We start from the raw sequence: 22,609 nt of genomic DNA, 5'->3' as shown, positions 1-22,609 counted from the left end.
AGTCAGGTTAGAGGCCAACATTGAGATATACCTCTCATCAATTCAAACTATCGGTGTGCTCTCAGTTCCTCTTACATTCAGGAACAGACATAGGGTGTATTTGGTTCAGTTTTTTGAACCAAATTCGCTGCCAAAATTCCGGAATTTCAACCAAATGAGTAGAATAAATTCATGAAAATCTATAGAGTCCTCTAGTTCAATTCAGAATCACCTTCTATCTCAGATTTTTATCATTCATATTAGTTATTTTGACCAAACATATTTTAGTTTTTCCACAACACAACAGTCATCTCGCCACAACTTTCACGGCTAGAATTAGATTTTCAGGAATCTACGGCTAAACCAAACGGGCCATAGATTAACTTTTGCTACACGCACAGATCATAGTAACAAAACGTCAAACATTTAAAACAGAGGGAATATCAAATGTATAGAATGTAGACAGGAATGCACTCCCCTCATCAATTGAAGCCACGTGTGTTGTGAGTTCCCCTCACCTATCAAAAACAGAACACGGGCAAACTAAACCATGTTATCATTACACCTCAATGTCACAGAAGCATGGCTAGAAACCAAAACTGATTGTGGATATTGCAGGCACATCACTAGTATCCCTTGTTCCCGCGTATTCGGGCCCGCATGTCAACCTGTTACATGATTAACAAAATTGGTATTTGCATGTTTATTACTTAAATGTTTGTGCAATTCAGCTCACACGAGCAAAATAACAGTATGAAAGGCCAAATCAAAACAATGATAATATGGAAGATCATGAACAGTATATTCATGGCATGGTACTGGAATATGTTAGCCATATATGGACCAATATTATTGGATGCTGCAACAACTTGGACACGAAATGCAATAACTATGGACCAGTGCAATCCATAATGTTCCTAAGCTAGGTTATGTGTCACTTGTCAATTAAAAACATCAAGCTTTCATAGATAAGGCAATAAGCCCATAATCGTACTTCAACTAGAAGAAACAGATGAACTGACTATCAGAAGTATTATCAATTATCATTATTACATAATTTACACGAGTTGCACACAAGTCTCTAACCTTGCATATAAGGATTACCAGGTGTTTCAGCCTTTCCGGTTAGTGCTACTCAAAAGGGTACATAAAGATGAGCATATTAAATTGCATTTTTTTGTTTAACAAATACAAGAGATAAATCAAAGGTGTATGTCTCCATACTCTTTTAACAGCAATGATCGGAACAATTAATTGGAAGTTTGGCAGACAGGAGAAAAATGATAATTCTGACCACATTCCAAGATTAAGTTTTTCAAAGTCATTGAATCAATATTAAGGAAAAGTTTTTTTAAAACAACCCAGGCCTCGCCTGCCGCACCATAAACCAGGCCAGTGACCACTGCCATTATCTGCTGCTGCTGGTAGGACAACAACGTTACCACAGGCCAGCTCCCTGCCACTTTTTGTGTGTGTAGCAGTGAGGGTATGGGTATCTGTTTTGTGCAAGCTAGGATTTCAAACGCAGGTGGCTGTTACCACCACTCACTGACGAACCACCGCACTATCATTGTGCACCAAGGGAAAGATCAACATCATTGTACAGCCACTATTTATTTTCGCTAGATTGAAATTAATTTTTAGCCTCATTTGTTGAACAAAGTCCTGTTCCTCAGACTCTAAGCTGTAACACCCATAAAAACTAAGAAACTAACAACATTCATTGAGAAACAGCAACGATGTGAAATAACTGAAACAAATAAAACTGGCAAAGCTACTCCAGAAATATAACTTTTATGTTTTCCACATTTACAAAATACAATTAACCAAACAACTGCGACAGAGATCTTTCACTGCATACACAATGACATGATACAGTAACTTTTAATCTATTAACAATTTTAACATTCAACTCAGGCATAGATGGAAACCTAGCTCGTCGCCTGTCACACAATTCTGTGTAGGCATCGGATCAGCCATAGTCTACAGGTCTAAGATCAGAATGGTATAGTGTCCTTGAACATTCCACAAACTAATCTCATGAACATAATAACATGAGCATGAACACCATCTTATTAGACTGAGGTACGGGTATTAGCGCCATGCCCAAGAATGTCTAATTTCTAATTATTCGGCTCTGAATGTTGATTACTGGCACCTCCATAAAGCATAATACCACGGGAATTCAAGAATTAACGGTGAACAGTCACTAGGCACTACTTCAAATGTGGGAGAACACCGAAACAAATGGAGAATCAATGTCTCCAACGAAACAGTAATACATTCAAGTCCACGACATATCATCTGGCACTCCGATTCGCAGTATGACCTATCAACAGGAAGCTAGCAATAACTAATACAAGTAATTTGCAAGGATCAGGACACACCTGGCCCCTCTTGCAGTTGAAGTAGGTCTCCCGCAGGCCAACGCACTCGCTGGTAATGTTTGGCACCTTCTCCCCAGCGCACTCCTTGTACGGCCTTTTCTGCACCTGCACACAACCGCATCATGAGAATAGAAATAGCCAGTATCACCCATACTGGATCTCATCGCCCGGCACTAGCTTGCGGGTGATGTCCGCCGCAGCTAACTACGCTTACGCCTAAATCGGATTGAAACAGGCAACGGGAACCTGCGGCGTGGGTGGATTAGGAAGAAGGAAGGAAAACGGAGCCAACCAACCTTGACGCAGTCGGTCTCGCTGAGACACTTGACGAGCTCCATGGCCAACCCCTTGCACGACTTCGCCATCGCTTCCGCCTCTCTTGTCGCGTTTCCACGGACCCCCCACGCGGAACCACGAATGCGAGCCGGCGGCGACTTGCGGGAGGGGGAAGGCGGAAACGAAGCGAGCGGCGAGACGCCGTCTCCTCCGCTCCTACCGGCAGCCGGCTTGACGGGCCGAGCCAGACGGAACCAGATCCGCTGCCTTACGGCAGGCTGCCGTGCGCTCGTCGATCTTCAAACCAACGGTGATCTGCTGCCCTCTCCTTTAGCGTATGGAGCAGCCCAACAGAACAAATTCGGTCCACTTTTTTCATATTTCTTTTTCCAGTCCTGTGGCTCCCGTAGGCTGCACCACCCACCCACCATCAGCACAGCGCCAATAAAACAGAGTGCGGAGAGCAAAATTTCATAGCGATTGAGATTGTTAAATTGGATATGAAACAAAGTGAATACAAGTATTGATCCACTTGATATTGTTTTCACTGAACACTCCATCTACCTTGCAATTAGCAAGAACAAGATACAACAATAAGCTACAAAATAGCATTGACTTGCTTCACAGCTCCTCAAAGAAATCTTCAGTTTTTTAGATCATCACTGCTTGCTCCAGTCAACAGTTGAGTGAAGGAATTGACGGTGTTATATTCTTTATGGAACTGAATGTCAATACTTGCTGGATTGTAACTTAACTTCAAAAAATAAAACTTGCTGGATTGCTTGTTTCCCTTACCTCTTGTGTCTTGCAAGAAACAAATTTATAAACTTGAAAGTTCTTTTCAGTTCTTTTTTATGTTAATGACGTATTGACGACTTGACGTTCACCACGTAGCCTCTTGATGGGGGACTTTCCACTATCCTAAACCACTGCGGTTTCTTGACAGAATTTGCACCATATATATGCTGAATTCACGATCACAAATTGAGAATAATGTACTGTAACAACTAACACAACATATTTCGTCACACAGAAAACTAACTCGTTCACGCAATACAACTCCTAGCCTGCAAGGCGTTGAAATAGCAGTTAGAGTCGAGGAATAGACTCGTAGCACAGAAGAGCAACGTGTACCCCGCTGCACAGATTCTTCCGATTGTCAACCACGGTTTCGTTTCCAAATCTTCATCAGCCACTTCACTTTCCGTAGAAGTTTCTCAAAGTATCCCATGTAGTAATAGACGCACAAAGATTGATCATGGTTGAGCACTAAAACGAGGGACCGGACGGTCCGCTGGCGGACAGTCCGCGCGCACAGAGACAATTAGGATTCCGAGTTTTTGCTACGGTTGTTAGCTAAATTCGTGAAATTAACTCGGGAGATTGTTTGTAACGGGTCCAACCCCCTCCTCTATAAACATAGAGAAATACGGTCGATTAATGATGATCAATCAAATCAATAATCAGTTTATCTCTTGTTTTTATCTTAGACATTAGGAGTAGTTTTAGTTTAATCTCTCAATCCCCAAATTTTCCGCTTCTCTTCGGCTCTACGTCGATTAGAGGTGTCTAGATCGGCTTGTCGACCGTAGACAACACCTAAGATCTCTCCTCCCCGATGGGGTCCCTCTCGGGAGCGAGATTCAAGCGCCATCGACGAACTCCGCTGCCCCCGCGCACGCGCGGACCGTCCGGCCCGTCAGCCAGGAAACCCGAGCCTTGTGCCAGGTTGTGGACCATCCATCCCTGACCAGTAACCACGGACCGTCCGCGCCTGTATAGGACATCGCCGCCGATTCTCGACGTGGTGATTGGCGGCCGGATCGGTGCCAACAATCACGAAGGCCGAAGACTAGAAACTTGGAACTGACCTCATGTTCTTTGCTTCCTCTCTGTTCTTCCTGACCACCAACACCAACCAGCAAGTTGCCGCATGTTGTTTGCGGCATGCGGAGTTGTCTGCAGACTTGTAGCTGAATGATTGCGGGGGCTGAATTGATCTGGTCCGGTCGCCAATTCCACGAGTCATCTTGTGCGTGCGCAGCCAGTGTTCAGTCGCTCTACGCTACGTGACTGGGGTGGTGGCTGGTGGGTGGGCCAAACAGATGGCACACTTGAGGTATCTGAATTTGTGGACTGCTGCCGATGACACCGCAGTTAACCAGCTGGAAACGCAAGGACTGAGCAGGGTTCAGAGGCGAAGACGGACTACACTCTAAATATCTTCTTGTGTTTTCCACGGAGAGAGCAGCAATTTTGTCAAATTCTCGGTCATGTTTTAACTCCGAGATAAGAGTCTTTCTAAATTTCACTATTTAAGTTATTATTTAAAAAATGTTTACATAAAAACCGTTTTCTATACCTTTTTACTCTCTAACAACTTTTCTGTTGCACTAAAAAAAGTCATTCTCGTCCTCTATCTTCGTCTAGCAAGAAATCACAAATAGAACATGAATATATTTAAACAGCTGTAAAAACTCTTAAGTTCCTCTAGGCATTTGCATCTCACAGAACGGCTGCAAATGCCGCATAACCACAGCGGCCAACAAAGTCTCCCAGCTTTCTCCGGACCAATGTCCCAAAGGGCATTTGTGATCATTGTTTTTTTGCCTCCGTCTAGTCAGTCTCATGTCGCATCATAAGAGCATCCACGACCACACAAATTTTGACATAAAGACAACTTATTCCATACTATTCTACCATACAGATACAATCTAATGATTTTCATTTTTCACTGCCATCCACACCCACACAAAACATGATATAGGGACATCATGCTTGGCAATATTTGTATTTTGCCAACAAAAAAAGTGACTACACCTATCACCTAGACTTCACCCCTATGTTCATGTCTGGAGGCTGCAAGACTACAGTTACATACAGGTGCCATGTTCTAGGACTAAATATAGTTCTGATTGAGTCAATCCCACTCAATGCCATGGACTGGTCTCAGGCAAATGGGTACCAATATATACAAGACTCAGCCGACAAGAACAGACATCATCCTAAAGGGCATACATCTTCTTGTACTCACTGTTCATCAGCTCTGCTTCCGAGTCAATTGATATGGACCATGACTGGCTCATGGAGGTCCTCCTGATCTTCCTCAAGCTCTTCTCTTCCATCCTGTGAGCGACAACGCAGTAGCACATGGAACCGACAGTGGCCACCATGGTAACAGTGCCAATTGCCATAGTACACCAGGCCAGCCACTCGTCGTCTCGACCCACGACAACGTAGGTTAGCGCTATGAAGGCTGCCGAGATGCAGAGGCATGCGAGCCACATCAACTTGTTTATCACAAAGACCATCTTCTTCTTGGCCTTCTGTTCAACAACAATTAGAGATGTCTGGACTACTACGACAGCAAGCGAGATAAAGAGAGCCAAAGCATCGAAAACCAAGAAGATTATAAAGGCTGGATCACTGGCTATCAATGCTTGCCCCAAGGTCATGTCTGGGTCAGGTGCTTGAGTCATGTCCTCCAGAAAATTACCGGGGAGTTGGAATATGGCAGCAAAGGCAACGGTGGCAATAAGCACCGCAACAACAGTGTTGGAGTTGATGGCATTGTTTAGCCCACCAATGTGGAGCTTCTGAATCCTCTTCTTGATTTTTTGGAATTGCATCTTGGTCTGGCGTGTTTGCTTCATCTGTGATTGAACATCATGCCTGATATCGCTGACTGTCTGCTTAAGCTGCTTTGCTGGATTAGGAGGATTTACTTGCTCTTTTGCAGTTCCTCCACCGACCTCTCTCAGGATGTTGACGAGCTCTTCATTACCTTGTTTATCTGCAATAGCAAAAGCAGTCTCTCCAGCTCTATTAACCGCATTGATTTCAATCCCCTCAACTGATATTAGGGTCTGAACCATCTGTAATTTCAGATAAAGCACAAGTAATTAGTTCTTTGAAATGCTGATTGCATGCTATTCTTAAGATTGAGAAATATTCAATCCAAAATCTGAATTCCTTGCTTTTAAAAAGATAAGAAAGTATTCTTTTTTTAGTACAACCTGAATTAAACTTCTGTTTGATTCCTGAAAAGATGTAATTTCTTCTTAGAATTCTTTTATAAAACATTGGGGACTTAAGCAAGTGATATCTCACGAATGTGAGTAACTCTGTTTTAGTAGTTCGCCTGAGCAACATAGCTTCAACGATAAATACAACAAAACATCTGATTGTTAAAATGTAAAACAGGAAGACTCAAACCAGTGGTAAAAATCAGAACATTCTGAGATAATATCACTTACAATGGTGTTTCCCTTCCGAGTTGCAACATGCAATGGTCTATTCCCCTTGCTGTCCTCCACATGGATAACTGAGATATCAGGCTTCAACAACTCAAGCAGAATTTCTGCATTTTGGCCTTTCGAAGCCATGTGTAGAGCTGTTTGTCCCTTCTTATCTGTTCTAAACCCAATCCCCGGGTCCTTATTTAACAGTGCAGTGACCACCTCCACATGGCCCATTCTTGCTGCTGAATGCAAAACTGTCTTGCCATTATTTCTTGCAATCCTAGCAAGGCTTGCATCTGTTTCTAGCAGAAGATTAACAATGTCAACGTGGCCCTGAGTTGCAGCAGTGTCCAAAGCTGTGGCATTTACAGAATTTGTTGTCATTGCTAATGAGGGAAAGGCCTGTAACAGCTCCTTCAAGACATCTGCAAAGACCAAAACTGAATTAATATGATCTCTTTCTCTGAAACAAGAGAATATACAAGTTTTGAAGAAAAAAAACAAGATTAAATAACAACTGTGTAGTAGTTTGCTCTTCAACACAACATACTGACTAGTTTTCATTAAAAAAACACAGCATACTAACTCAAATATCAGAAATTCATAGCCTAATTGGTCTGGTGAAAGTTCCTAGCTGAGCAGACAAGTACTAGGGAGCATATCTCGTCACTAGATATAGGATTGTCAGTTCTTTGATTTAGACACAATAGCATGGCAAGATTGTAGAAAAATAGAAATTGCCAACTCAGAGAAATCAACAATTTGTCTGTAAAACCAAGAAAGAAAGAAATGCTAGGATGTAATCTAGACCAGATCAGCCTAGTAAATTTATCAGACATCTGAGCAAAAGGAAATCAGGGACTCAGTGTCACTGTTTTAATACTCCATGTTCCTGAAGGAAAATAAATGAGGGAAACAGTTCATGGTCATAGAGATTTGCAGAAGTCAATAAGATACAAGTCAAGTTTTATAAACATACCAATTGCAAGCAGAATGAGTACTACAGAAGATCACAGAACTGCCAGTACAAACCAGTGAATCCGTATATAAAAGAATTCCAATTCACACTACCTAAAACTCGACTATTTAATTATGAAGGAATGAAAGCTCACCCAAATGGCCCTGCTTTGCCGCAATATGGAATGCATCGAAGCTGTTACTGGCCTTGATCCCGGCTGACTGCACATCCGAAGCCTTCAAAATCTCACACACAACCTCAACATGCCCTTTCTCAGCAGACACATACAACGCAGTCTCGCCGTCTTGATTCGTGCGGCCAGCTAACTCCACCACCAGTTCTGGATCACACTCCGCAAGGATCTTCTGAACATGTGCGACACTGCCAGCTCTCGCCGCGAGGTGGAGCGCGGTGTCACCCCGCTTCCCAGGGCTGTCCTTGTTCCTTTTGAAGCTCTGCTGCTTCTCCATGGACAAGAACTTGAAGCTTCTCTGCTTCTCCATCCCCCGGAAGCTCTTCAGTTTCTCTAGGGCACCATGTCGCACGCTGGGTTGCTTCTCCATGTCCAAGATCAAATGGCTCCTAAAATTGCGAGGTTCCGCAAATCTGGCCGGAGTTGATGGAAAAAATATCAACCAATAAGAGTGTCTCTGCAGAATCTAACAAGCCCTTCTCTTGTTTCTCCCTGCATCTCTTGTATCCTCACCAACTGCTGCAGCTTTAGCTTTGATCCGCAAGAACACCAATTTGGCTGCTTTGCACACAGACTAGGGTTCATTCCCAAATTTGTCCATACAAACAGGGAGAAGAAATCTGGTAGCTTTTTAGAATCGAGATATCACCTCAAACTGCAAAAGGAATCAATAAATTAGCATGCATAAATTTCAAGGAGAACTATAAAACGTCTTATCACCTAACAAGGAAGATAATTCCTCACCACGAGAAAACAGCCAACAAACTTAGAGGCCAGATCAAGAACACGCAGGGCGCAAGGAGCAGAACTATTTGTCTTAGAGCTCCAAAAATCCCATCTCCCTAGCATCAGCCAAGGGTGGAAAGAAGACGGTGGGAGGCTGGGAGCTAGTTGGTATCTTGGAAGTTAGGAGCCTCCAAAGTTTTCCATCGGCGGTCCGCCGGCCAGTCCCTCTCCCCGGCCTGGAAGCTCACTTATTAGGTTCGAGTGATCCACCTCCCCTTCTTATCATCGAGGAGACGAGGACGACGACGGCTGAAGGAAGCGAGCACACGTTCGGTAGTCTCCGGCACCTGATTTTTCTATTTTCACCCGTGACGGAATAATTGTGCGACTTTGCTACCTCCTCCTTCGGCTCTTCCTTGCGTTAAAAAGGCAAACTTTTTGCATTACTTCTATATCTCTTCGCAGTACTTTGCTGTCAAGCTGGTTTTGTCAGTCAGCCTCTGCAGTTTGTTGTTTTTAAGTGCTAATTTCGTTGGAGAATTTTTGTACGCACAGTATCTGCACTTAACTTTAATCTATACTGATCTGATCTACTATTTCTATAGTATTTTATTTTTATAGACTACCGCTGCAACATTCTAAACAACCAGATTTAATCTCAAACAAATGTTTATTTCTAGACATCAAATCAGTCGTTTCACGATCACCAATGTCAGTGCGTAAAAGTCCGGGTGGACCGTGGACGCACCATGCCTCAATAACAAACTTAGGAAAACATGCTCCTGCTCAAACGACTCCGGACTCCGGAGGGCGGAGGCCGCCAGGCGTGAAGCGAGACTCCTGCAGACCCACGACAACTTGGAAGGAGAAGGAGCCAGCCGACGGCCCGACGCCATCGATGTGCGCCTCCGTCGGCGCCACAACAGTCAGGGACCTATGACCGTGCTGCAATAATTTATTTGGATATATTAAACTATCTATAATATCCCACGGGCAGAATAAATGCAAGGTGATGCAAGAGGATAAAAATACAAAATAGCAGATATAGTTGGATATAAATTAGATGTTTAGGGTTTGGTTGTAGACTTGCACCATATAAGATATTGTTCGTCTACACTAATCCAGCTTTGAATCAGTATAGATTGAAATTAAATCTATGTCACAATCCATGTCCCAAAATAATCCAAGTCTACATAAAAAAATTATTCGGTTAAACCCGTGATGGATTATAACCCAAGGATTTAGGGTTTTTTTTAAACTATAGAAAGCATGAGTTCTATCTATAACTCATTAGGTATGGAATAAATCCATAAAGATATTGCACAAGTTTATAATAGAATCCATAGATAAAAAATAACTACCTTTAATAATAAATTTAATCTCACCATAGGATTGAGTGTGAGGTATGGATTCACCTAATCCAGACATAGATTAAATCTATAGTGGGGTTTCATCCAGTAGCGAAGCTAGCAATATTCTATCGGGGTCATCAATATTATCTACTGGATCTTTATTATAAAACTCTTGTTATTAACACCGTTTTTCCATTGGATGTTCAGAAAATTATCGAAGTCGGTTGACCCCAAAATAAGGTCTGGCTTCGCCCATGATTTGATCCATTGTAACCGAACAAAGCCTAAGTGATTACACAAGTTAGACGAGCGCTCAACGCCACTTCTAAATTCTCCTAATGCTAAAAATGTACCATGATATGTTGCCTTATCATTAATACTTCCTTCGTTCTTTTTTATTTGTCGTGGTTTAGTCCAAAAATGAACTATGGGACGATAAGTATTCAAGAATAGAGCTAGTATAAGATATGATTCTAAACAAACAGACCACATCTACTCCCTATGTTTCAATTTATAATTTGTTTGACTTTTTAACCCAAATTTAGTTGTTATAATTTTTTTTAAGAGTTTGAATCTTTGGACTATAAATATCTAACCCTATATTATCAATATAAAAAGGTAAGAAAACCTCTCAGAGACTATACTCTTTATAATGTGATCTTCCTATTCTAACCCCCTTGGTTAAATAATGAATCTCCATGAGATTAACAAAATTCTCTGCAGAACCATGGCTTGATATATTGTTTTCAAGGGCCTTTTTTTGTGTGTGTACCGGGGTCTATAATTTCGTTTGCATAGATAAGAATTTTGTTTTGTTGACCAAATTTTGACTTTTATATTTTAAATCGAAATCTACTTAAATCCGGAACGAAATTCGATTTTCGGCGAGTAACGAAAACGAAATAAATCACCTAAATCCGTTGATCCCGGTCCGAGAAAGTGAACGCTGGTGTGAACGCTAGGCGGAGTGTGTGCTGGGAGCAAAGTAACCTTGCTTTCCAGCTGTTGAGAGAAGTACAATGACCAGGGAGAGGCAATGAGAGAATTCAACAAAATAACCAACTCAAAGCTTGAAACATACCTTTGAAATAATATTTGCTTGTCCACACTCCACACCACCTGCTTTACCTCCTTCTACCATCTTTTTTTAGACATCCATTTGTATCGTGCTGCTTGTCATCACTTTTTTTTTTTGTGCTTTACAACAAGGTTAGCGAGCGGACAAGCGGCGGTGGATCATGCAATTGTAATTATTTTGCATGTACTTGTCACTCGGTTAGTTAGATATTTTGTTGAGGCTTTGTTCGTTGATTATCTTTGTTCTGCTCCATCTACGATCTGTGCCCATGCTTGCGGAGGTGGTCGGTGTTCTGGCTAGAAAACACTATTTGTGTTGGCATGTTCGGTAGTTATAGTAGTTGGTACGTCTAGATATTGAGTCAGTTTGGTTCGGGTCAGTTCGTTTATAAGCTTGAGCTGACTTGTTTAGGTCACGAACCCAAACATAAAAAATAATCAATGCGTTTGGTTGCCTGCATCTGCGCGTGCTTGCATCGTGGAATACGGGTAGTTGCTGTTTGGTTGCTGTGACCCAGGCTATGTGCGTGCGAGCTCTGTGTTTGGTTGCCTGCATGCATATCTGGATCCAGGCTCGCACGATCCTCAAAGCACTCTGGGCCAGGCTCACCAGATACGAGTAGATTGGTCGCATCTGTGGAGCCAGGCTTCAGCGGTCCTGGCTCACACAGCCAGGTTGCCTAGAGAAACCAACCAAACAGGTTGAATATGTATATAACAATCATTTCTAGTTAATTTTAAACTAATTTAACAATAGAAAATAATAATTATATCTATAGTTTCACAGACCACATGAATGTAACACCAAATTAGCACAACTCATCATTCATCAATTCACATACATGTTCATCAGTTTAACACACAGTTATATTCGCATAGATTAGTTTATCACATAGACATAGTTCATCAATGACTAGTTTAACTCATAGACAATATACACCACACATACATATAACATGTTCATCAATTATTATGTAAATGATATGCATATAGTTTCGTTTTGCTGAAATGTGGTAGCTCGCAAACTGGCTCGTTAACAAACCGAGCTCGCTCGTTAATGAACCAAGATAGGATGTTAGCTCAACTCGTGAAAAAAAATTCAAACGAACCGATCTAAGTTGACCATAAACCGAGCGAGCCGACAAGCTACCAATATTTCGTCCAACCCTAGTAGTTGGTATGGAGTTCAATATGGTTTGTGTTAAGAAACCAGTTTGGGCCCCGAAGGCCCGTGTGGCCCATCTAGCCGAAACCCTAACTGTGCACTGTATATAGAGGAGGACACTACCATTTGTTGTAACCAGTGAGCAGAATAGATGAATAAGAATAACAATGCCCCATATATCTTTGTGTCTCCTGTGTTTATGAGTTAAGAAGCCTTTGGACTACACTCGGTAGCAAAGGGTTTTTAACACGTTATCAGCACGATTGCTCTTGTGATATAGGAGTTCACAAAGGTAAGAATCTAGTCACACTACAACGTACAGAGATATGTAGCAGGCATGTATTTTTTTCTCATTCCTTTGTTCTTGATTCCAAGTTTGCAACACGCAAGGCAGCAGCCGCCCATCGGCTCAAGTGCCGCTCGAGCACGCGGCCACAACAGCCACCGCACCGCCCTGCGCGCAGGCGAGCATGCGGGCACAACGGCCATGGCACCGCCACGCAGGTGAGCGAGCAGGCCGCGCTGCCGTACGCAGGGCACCGCCACGCAGGCGAGCGAGCAGGTCGCGTTGCCGTACGCAGGCGCGCGAGCACGGGCCCAGCCGCTACTACTGCAGGCGAAACCAGACATCGCCGCTCCGGCAAGTGGGCGCGCAGCCGTCGCAGCACCACCTCTACGACACGAGGGCGTCGCGCCGCTGTTGCTTCAAAGGTGTGCTGACGTGTGACGAGCAGACGCGACCCCATCGTGACCGAGCACAGGCCATCGCTGTTGCGTACGAAGCTCATGCTGTTGCTGCGCAGGCCAGCTCCCATGCGCCGACGCCGTCCCGCGGCAAGCGCGCAAGCCAAGCCACTGCGCCGCGAGCACGAACACAGGTTAAGCCACCTGCGCCGTTGCAAGTGAATATGTAGGCGCGGCTGATTCCGCGGGCGGCGTTCCGACTGCCGCCGCTGCCACTCCATGGGCACGCGAGCCTGCAGGCACCGACCGCCACCGGCGACACGACCTCGAAGATACGCAGGCTGGCGCGGGCACCATCGCCCCGAAGGCTGGCAGGCGCGCCAGCCGCCGCCGCAGCCTCGGAGGTAGGTAGGCACGACCGCCGCCACCCCAAATTTGCACGAACCAAAAATAGGAAGGAAAGAAAAAAAGGGTAACATGATGGGAAACCCTAAAAACACCCTAGAATGGTTAAATGGCCCTTTTTTGACCGAAAATTGGATGTCTAATCCACTGTTAATTAGTTGATTTTTCTTCTACCTCTTGAATTATATAAAATTCAAGAACAACCATGAAAATAATGAGAAATAGTTTCATGAAATAATTAGGATAAAAATTATTCCTTGTTTATGCATCTATATATTATTTAGCATGTTATTATAATTCTTCACTTTAAGCTTTAAGCATTTGAATCGTCAATTTATATCACCTTTGCACATTTGCTATATTTTCTCTATAGTGCAAAAGAAAATTACAAGAAGTAATTTCCTTATACTATATCCGTATATGTATTTGAAAAGTAATTTTTAAAGAAGGCCTATAATACTTTAAAATTTACAAGAAGTAAATTTACAAGAAGTAATTTTCGGTCTATGCTTTTGGGCTAAACTACAATTAGAAGAAGCATTGATGATGGCATAAAAGGATCATGGATTGAAGGTAATTGTACAGTATTATTTATTACCTTTATGCAATACATTTACGAAATTACTAGTGCAATTATATTTCATGGCTATTAATTTTCATGAGAAGCATATACCACTTATAGGATTGCAAAGGTTTTGTATATACCACTTATAGGATTGCAAAGGTTTTGTATATATTTCAAATACAAAAATATGGACAATTTTAAGTATTGTATTCACATGAGAAATACACCATTGTTGCTGACTGCAGTCGCCGACAAGAAGTCGATTGAGGTGTGGCATATAATTGTTGCTGATTTGAAATCGCCGACTTCTACGTCGATCAATTAATATGCACAAGTCACATGCGTGAACGTATGGTCGATAAATCTCTCGACCTAGTTGAAAATATTTAACAAGAAGTCTAAAACTAGCATATAAACAACAATAATCATCCATAATAACCATAGAAGGTCATCTTGTTGTTTCTAATATGCACAACCGCTTACCTCATGCATATCCAAATTTAGTCTTATGAATCGCCAAATGAAAGCACACTAACTTGGTGTATACCAAAGTAAGTTTATGGTTGAACATGCAAGTAGTAAGTCATTGACACTATGAATACTCTATCATGAAGAAATACCCCCTTGCCCCTAATCGTATAAAAACCACATGAGGGCTTGTTCGTTTCACCATTAATCCATGTGGATTGAGTGGTATTGAGTCGGTTTAAATCCATAGTAAGTCAAAATCCATCCCAATACATTCCAATACACTCCAATCCACATGGAATTGGAATAACCGAACAAGGCCTGAAGTGGATTGGAGAAGAAAATACCCCAAACAATAGTATTCAAATTAGAATCAATATTTATTTTGAATGATCTTTTATAAATGATCAACATCTCTTGCATCATTTTAGAATTGTGGTTGTCAATATTGTATGAATTAGAAAGCCACGAAGAGTAGACCCGTTTAGGCAAATAATTTCCAACTTTTGAAGAGAAGGTCACTTTTTCTCATCATTATATATGAATATTTACTTAGTATTTATTTGAAATACAATCGATGTTTGTTTCCACTTTGTATGGAATATTGCATTTACTCGATTATTATGAAGCACGAAAGTAATATAGAAGCGTATGAATCATCTCTTAAATTCTATGAAAGTATACGACTGATATAAAATGTCGAAAGAGATATCGACACAAAAAAGGAATTTTTAAGAAGAGTGCATCCAAGCGGGCCCGAAGGTTGCCCTCTATAATGTCATTCCTCGAAGTATTTATTTTACATTATATGCATAGAATGAAAAATGTTACATTATATCAGCACTTGAAGAAGCATGATCATACGAAGCATCGTACATGTAGTACCCTCTCAAGTTTAAAAGAGATCCATAAGAATTCGTTTCAAGAAGAAACAATGAACATCGTACCTTCACTATGAATTGTTAGGAAATATGGATGATTTTCCATATGAATTATTAAGAAAGGTTGAATGTGAAAATCATTTATGAAAATTTCCCGTTTTGAATCTCAATGCACACTTGAATTGTCAATTTATTATTTGGATAAATAGTTTAGAATCTTATATATCCTCACCCCTTTTTGCATCATAAGAAATTTCATTTATATTCGCAAATAATGAGAAGCAATCAATTTGCAAGACCATCACATTAGTATCCCCTGAATTAAGAAGATCCTTGTGAGCACTTTTGAGCCACTGGGGAACTAAAAGTGAAATACTCTCTTATAAAAAGTGTAATTTAAAGAATAACCCTTGCCTAGAATGCATCTAGGAGATATCCATGGTCATATAAAATCCTTATTAGGGATTTTAAGAATTTATATGTGTCAAAATATGCTTCATCAAAGTGGTCAAAATAGAGTGCGCCTCTCTCCCACTTCACACCTCAGAACGCACTGTTCTTATAGAGAGAAAGGCGCTTTCCCATCTTCTTAACCCGAAATGAAATGGCTGAGGAGAAGAAGGTTCCTTTTGGGGGGTATCCCCGGGAAGAGATCCAGTGGAGACGGGGTGGGCCTGTAGCTCAGAGGATTAGAGCACGTGGCTACGAACCACGGTGTCGGGGGTTCGAATCCCTCCTCGCCCACAGCCTTCCAAAGGGGGAAGGACCTTTACTTTCTCCCTGAGGGTAGGAAAATCATGATCAGAATAGCGGCTCCTTAGAAAACCACATACCAATGAAGTTGATAACATTGCTCATAAGAATTATGGATATAATGGGTAATCATCACTATGAAGTCTAGCAATGTGAAGAAAGATGCCAAAAGAAATAAGGATACACTTGGAAAATATGGTCGTACTAGAAGAATTACCCTTTTTCAAGAAAAGGACATGAAGTCCATAATTTCAAAAGAAAAGAAAAGGGGCATATAGTCATATTGCATATGACTAATGCAAATGATCATAAGAACAACTCCCCAACTTCAAATCTATGGTATATGTACTTACCACAATAATGCCCAAGTATCTACTCCACGACATTAGGGGGAGGAAAAGAATACTTGAAATAAGAATGCCGGGAAATCGCTTGAAAAGCCAAAAAGATCCCCGTGCAAGACCCGCACCAACAAGAAAACTAGAAAATCAAGAAGCCGGGAATTCACATAGAATAATCTCGTGCAATACCAATAAGTAAATTGGAATGTCAAGAAGACATTGGAACAAAGTATTGAACTGCCATTTTGTTTTGTGATTTGTAGAGCGTGATCAAGTCGCACTATTGTTTAGTGCACTAGAGAGGACTTAAGTACCATGAATGGTATTCCTCATCCTATTCTGAGGCCTCAAAGAAAAGGATAGGAAATCTAGTTACTCTAATTCCAAGTACCCGAGGACGCCTGGAGAAAAATGGATAAGAGAGCTTATCACAGCCTAGTCACGAAACACCCCAACGAAATAATGGGGAACCAGTTGAGAGCTGGTAACTGGAGAGCAGCCTTCTAGCGAGGTGCCTTCAGGATATGAATATACCGGTAAATGAAAAAGAAGAGAAAGCTGAAACAAATTTGAGCTCATCAGCTATTAATAAAGGAACTTGCTACCGTATTGAGAAATATTGGAGTAAAGCAAGATAAAATGCATAAAGCACTCCCGTGAATTCTGAAAAGGAATGGTAATACTTGAACAAGAGCAATAGTCATTATGTATCTAATGCAGACTATCTTGAAAAGATGGCAATCACTGTAGCAAAGATACAATGACCACTAGCAGCTCAATGTATTGAAGATCTGTTTTTCCTAATCATGGGCATTATCTCCTTTGTAAGTATGTTTATCTCATTGGCAGAAATCAACTTGAAGTTGAATAAGAGGATGATTAAATAAAGGAAAGATCTTGATTTGGACTTTATATATTTATAGGCACATGGAAGTGTCATTGACCATAACCTAAGAAAGGCAAATAAAATTAAGCATAGTGTAACTTCGAAAAGTTACCACAAGTATTGAAAGAATCGTGCAAGAATGCAAACATACTCGAAGTATGAGCATGCCACAGCTTAAGCATATAGCTTGAGGCATGCTTGAATGAATATTTGAAACCTATACCTTATCATACTGAAAAGGTTCTCAATATAGAAAAGTGCATTATGAAAATATTATTAATTGTTCGGTCATTTGTGAACCCAGACCTATAAGAACCTAAGGATGAGGGGGAGGAAATACCATGTCGATACAGCAAAGGTAGACACTCTATGTGTCATTGTGTTTGATTGGTAATGGGCTAATGGCATTAAGTATAAATAAATACCATGCATATGAATCATGAATATACTCCAATATATCCAAAGGGCTAAGAAATTTTGCATTGAAGATCAAGACATGTACCTAAATATGAATATGAATCCCTTTGTTGTAAATTAAAGTCATATTGAAGTCAGAAAGTGGACCTTTGTGTCAACAGTGACAAACTCATATGGGAACCAAAGTGTAGCATAAAGATTTGTGAAGATGTATACTTTGAATAAGAAACACTCCACGATATAAGTAATGTGGATTAAGGAATCCCACTACCAACTTATGAAGTAAAGAAGCTTGTGTTGCGTAAGTAATGATGGGATATGTGCTATGTATGAAAATCTCATTAATATATGATCAAGAAGGCATATGTTGAACCACGTTAGAGTCTTGCATAATAAGGCACAAGAGCATCTTGTAGATCTCCATTTAAGCATTGCATCCATCATTGAAAGGATGGACTTGAAGCAATTATAAAAGACTTAAAAGTGTGGTTCTCAGGGGGAGAAATTCGCATACTCCTAAATTGAATCTTGAGCATGAAGTTCAAATACCTAATTATAGTCTTAAGATTAAATGAGGAAAAAGGTGATTTGTACTCTTTTCCCCTTATGTGAGTTTTCAATAGAAGTTTCTCACGTATGGTTTTTAATGAGACAAATCATGCAACACAGCAAGCGTGAGCCATGTACTCTTTCTCCAAATTTTTCCCACTGGGTTTTTGTGGAGTTTTGGGACATGTGTATCTCGCGGCAAGAGGGCCAAGGGGGAGTGTTAAGAAACCAGTTTGGGCCCCGAAGGCCCATGTGGCCCATCTAGCCGAAACCCTAACTGTGCACTATATATAGAGGAGGACACTACCATTTGTTGTAACCAGTGAGCAGAATAGATGAATAAGAATAACAGTGTCCCATATATCTTTGTGTCTCCTGTGTTTATGAGTTAAGGAGCCTTTGAACTACACTCGGTAGCAAAGGGTTCTTAACAGTTTGAACCAAAAAAAATCTGAATTCGGCCTAACTGTCTTGGACCAAATAAAACAAACATGTTGTCTTGTAGCTGGTGGGGCTAACATGCCAGAAACTCTAACCCGTCTTCTATGAGCGGGTCTACAATGTCTAGACAAACCAGCCTATCGCTTCTTCTGTTCAGCCAAACAAACACGTAATGAGAGGTGGTTTTGGTTGGAGGTGTGCTCCCTTTTCTACGTTGGGAACGTATCCGATGTACATGAACTAACAAAGTTTATAAAAAAAATTTAAAAAAATGCATACATATTTTTTTCACACTACTTTAGTTGTATACAAAATTTCATGTTCAAATTTGTTATAACTGTAATAAAAAAGAGAACGTTTTAGCTGTTTTTTTTAAAAAAATTAAACTTGTGAGAAATTTTGTTCTTTTTATAATTACTCTTTATATAATATAAATTTGAACTTGAAATTATGTATACAATTAATTGGAGTAAGAGGAAAAAATATGTATGATTTTTTTTAGATTTTGTGGAACTTGTTAGTTTATGTGCACAGTATATACACTATAAAAGATTATATGCACCGGATGTATTCATGTCTGCGTTCGAGAACTGATAACACCCGGCCAGCACACTCGTCAAACGGTCAATTCAGCACGATTAAAGTGATCATCACGCATCCGTTCACTTGGTGCTTTTAATTTGCTGGTTGTGGTGGAGCCCGTGGTGTGAGCGCGACAGGCTGCTGGCTCGGCTGGTCCACGATGCTTTGCGAGGCAGCAGTAAACAATGTTCAGGTCCCCGTCGCCACCCTACCGCTACCCGCCAAACAACCGAACCAACCATTACAGCTCTGCGGCCCAAACGTTCGCCGTGGCGGCTTCGTTTCTCAGCCGTCCGTCACTGATCGATCGAGGAAGCTGCGCACTCAGTAAATTAGCTTCACTGTCACAACTGATTTTACCTTGCACTCAGTAAACCATTAAAGACGTTTAGTTAAGTCATTTTATTTATTGTTCAGATTAAAAATATTTTAAAATTTATTTAAATTTATATTATAAACTACAGCTCCATGTTGGAGTCTGAATCTAGAATCATCCTAAACATCCAATTACATCATCCGCTTGATTCATTGACACACCATCTTATCTTGAACCATCATATACCTTGACTTTATCTAAATTATTGTTTAATTTTTCTTTAAAAATATTTAGCTGTATTCACCCGTACGCGTGAAACATCTGTATCGGGCCGGCCGACCAGGACGGCGCGAGCAATCCAATTAGGCCTTATATAGACCCACACCCAGCCTGGAGGAAGGAAATGTGAACAACCAAAGACACTCGCCTGGAGGAAGGAAATGTGACCCGTGGCCGAGCTAAATCGAGCTTCATATTAGCGGACCTTAGCATATCAGTAGGGATGAAAACAGGCGGATACGGACGGATATTAGCTCATCCCGTATCCTACCCTAATGTATTTAAAACGGATTCGGGATCGGATACGGATAGTTAGAAACGGGACGGATACGGATACATGGACCGGATATTTATCCGGGCGGATAAGTGACGGATACGGATATTATTTGATCGGATATCGGATACTTGTCGGATAATGCATTAATTGGTTATCAAAAAATATTCTTGTTCGACCACGAAATTGCAAGTAGATTAATACTAATAAGCATTTAATAGAAGATAATCTCAAGTTCCCACGTAAAAATGGTAAAGTGAAGTATTGATTATGTTGAAACTTGGATACTTAGAGTGATTTCACGTGTAACTCACGCAATAAGTGGAAATAAAATAGAAGAAACGTTGACATCATGTGAATTTTATGGTCCCATTATTTTTTATGACTATATGTGGCCATATGTTGTACCTTCGTATAATTTTATAGATTTCTGAGGCTATTTATATATTATTAATTTCTTTCTACATAAAATCATCAAAATATAATTAAAATTCATAAATACACTAGTTTTTATCCAAAATTGCAAAAAGCTTACCAAAACAAATAAACATTCTATTCAAATAAAACCTCAAATCGCCACATGAAAATGATAAGTGAAATATTAATTATGTTGAAACTTCGATACATAAAATGATTTCACATGTAACTCACGCAATAAGTGGGAGTAGAATGGAAGAAACACCAACATCTTGTGGATTTTATAGTCCAAATGTTTTTGAGAACTATATGTGGATATATGTTGTGTCCCCGTAAAAATTCATGAATTTTTTAGGCTATTTGGTGTATTATTAATTTCTTGTTGTAGAAAATCATCAAAATACAATTAAATTCATAAAAATATTGTAGCGTCGACCGAAAATTGCAAATAAGTTACCAATATTAATAAATAGTTTATAAAAAGATAATCCTAAGTTCCCACATGGATATAATCTTAAGTCCCCACATGAAAATGATAAAGTCTATTATTTTGATATAAATTTAGACATTATTTTAATGATTTTGGCCTAAAGATATGTTTAAACAAAAATGTGATGTACTACAAAGTTATAGATCTCTTCGAGCTCTACAATTTTCATATAAATTTTATCTTCATCCGATTTCATATGTAAAAGTTATGATTTTATAACTATATTATTATGCAGAAAAAGAAAAAACGGGTACCCGAATTCCGGATACCCGTATCCGACCCGAATATCCGGGTATTTACCGGGTAGTACTCGCTCCGTATCCGATCCGAATCCGAAGCCATACTATCCGGGTATTACCCGTATCCGTCCCGAATCTAAAAAATACCCGTATCCGTATCCGAAAAATGGTCCCGAATCAGTATCCGTATCCGGTACCCGTTTCGGGTACCCTACCCGTTTTCACCCCTACATATCAGTTTCAGTAAATTAGCTTCACTGTCACAACTGATTTTACCTTGCAGCCAACGCCGCACATTATTCCACAACAACAAGGGCCCAGGAAAGAGAACAATAACTGAAGAGGGGGCGCTGAAACAAGCAAGTCCCAAAGACATCTGCCCCGGCCATTTATTTTTTCAGTCCAAGCGCGCCAAGGAAATCTAGGACGTTCTTGTCGGAGCTGCCGCCTTCGCTCATGGCACTCCTGGCCTTCTCCTTCCAGCCGGCAGCGTTCCGGATGTAGTCCAAGCTCCTCTCTCCTTCCATCACCTCCCTCACGCACCTCTCGAGCTCCTCCTTCCTCACCACGCCTCTCCCGTCCGGGCGCACTCGCACGCCTACGCGCCACACGTCCTCGATGTACTTGGCGTTCATGGTCTGGTCCGACCACTGCGGCATGGCCACCATCGGCACGCCGGCACCCAGCGCCTCCATCGTCGAGTTCCACCCGCAGTGCGTCACGAAGCACCCCACAGCCGGGTGCGCCAGCACCTCGAGCTGAGGGCTCCATGTCACGACGAGGCCCCTCTCCTCGGTGGTCCTGCCGGCGAAGTTTTCAGGTAGCTTCGCGCTCTCCGAGGCCCTGACGACCCACAGGAAGGCCTTGCCGCTGCCGTACAGCCCCTCCGCCATCTCCGCCGTCTGAGCCGCGTCTGGCTTGGCGATGCTGCCTAAAGAGGCGTACACGACCGAGCGCGCGGGCCTAGCGTCCAGCCAGGCCTTCGTCGTCTCCGTCATAGGCGTGTAGAGGTGGAAGCCGTAGGATGTGTCGTCCGGCAGCCGGTTGTCGAGGTACGCCGACGGGACCGCTGGACCCACCGTCTTGGCTCTCCAGGTCGACGCCATGTAGTCCGATTCCTTTGCGACACGCGAGCGGCGAGCATCAGTTCAGTCACACTGACCGCACGTACTCTGAGGCTATCCGCAAGCGTTCCCCCTAAATTTTCCCCCCTATATCGTTTTTTTGCGTCACATCATCAACATTTCACTCCTAAATTTTCATCTCCC

General features: G+C 41.5%; 3 protein-coding genes, 1 non-coding gene and 1 pseudogene across 4 annotated transcripts; 2 read left to right on the top strand and 3 right to left on the bottom strand.

Moving 5' to 3' along the window:
• Positions 1-444: 444 nt before the first annotated feature.
• LOC100277178 (uncharacterized) lies at positions 445-2,807 on the bottom strand. Its single transcript, NM_001328636.1, has 3 exons — positions 2,663-2,807; positions 2,367-2,465; positions 445-647 (listed from the first exon to the last, which is right to left on the bottom strand). The coding sequence occupies exons 1-3, from the start codon at positions 2,729-2,731 to the stop codon at positions 606-608; spliced, it is 210 nt and encodes a 69-aa protein (NP_001315565.1). The 5' UTR covers positions 2,732-2,807; the 3' UTR covers positions 445-605.
• Positions 2,808-5,283: 2,476 nt separating this feature from the next.
• On the bottom strand, positions 5,284-9,300 carry LOC109944062 (ankyrin repeat-containing protein At5g02620). The gene is made up of 4 exons (XM_020548529.2): positions 8,779-9,300; positions 7,996-8,689; positions 6,899-7,308; positions 5,284-6,517 (listed from the first exon to the last, which is right to left on the bottom strand). Exons 2-4 carry the CDS (start codon positions 8,402-8,404, stop codon positions 5,648-5,650), a joined length of 1,689 nt encoding a protein of 562 aa, XP_020404118.1. The 5' UTR covers positions 8,405-8,689; positions 8,779-9,300; the 3' UTR covers positions 5,284-5,647.
• A 3,391-nt stretch (positions 9,301-12,691) lies between these two features.
• Positions 12,692-13,359, top strand: LOC118476409 (uncharacterized; annotated as a pseudogene).
• A 2,664-nt stretch (positions 13,360-16,023) lies between these two features.
• Positions 16,024-16,101, top strand: TRNAR-ACG (transfer RNA arginine (anticodon ACG)). The gene has a single exon. It is a non-coding gene; the product is annotated as a tRNA-Arg (tRNA).
• A 5,398-nt stretch (positions 16,102-21,499) lies between these two features.
• LOC103649209 (crocetin glucosyltransferase 2) lies at positions 21,500-22,609 on the bottom strand. The gene has a single exon (XM_020548528.1). It carries the CDS (start codon positions 22,445-22,447, stop codon positions 21,731-21,733), a length of 717 nt encoding a protein of 238 aa, XP_020404117.1. The 5' UTR covers positions 22,448-22,609; the 3' UTR covers positions 21,500-21,730.

This window comes from Zea mays, chromosome 2 (genome assembly GCF_902167145.1).
Source record: "Zea mays cultivar B73 chromosome 2, Zm-B73-REFERENCE-NAM-5.0, whole genome shotgun sequence".
Taxonomy (NCBI): domain Eukaryota; kingdom Viridiplantae; phylum Streptophyta; class Magnoliopsida; order Poales; family Poaceae; genus Zea; species Zea mays.
Note: the sequence above shows the minus strand (reverse complement) of the source record. Positions and strands in the feature narration are given on the sequence as shown.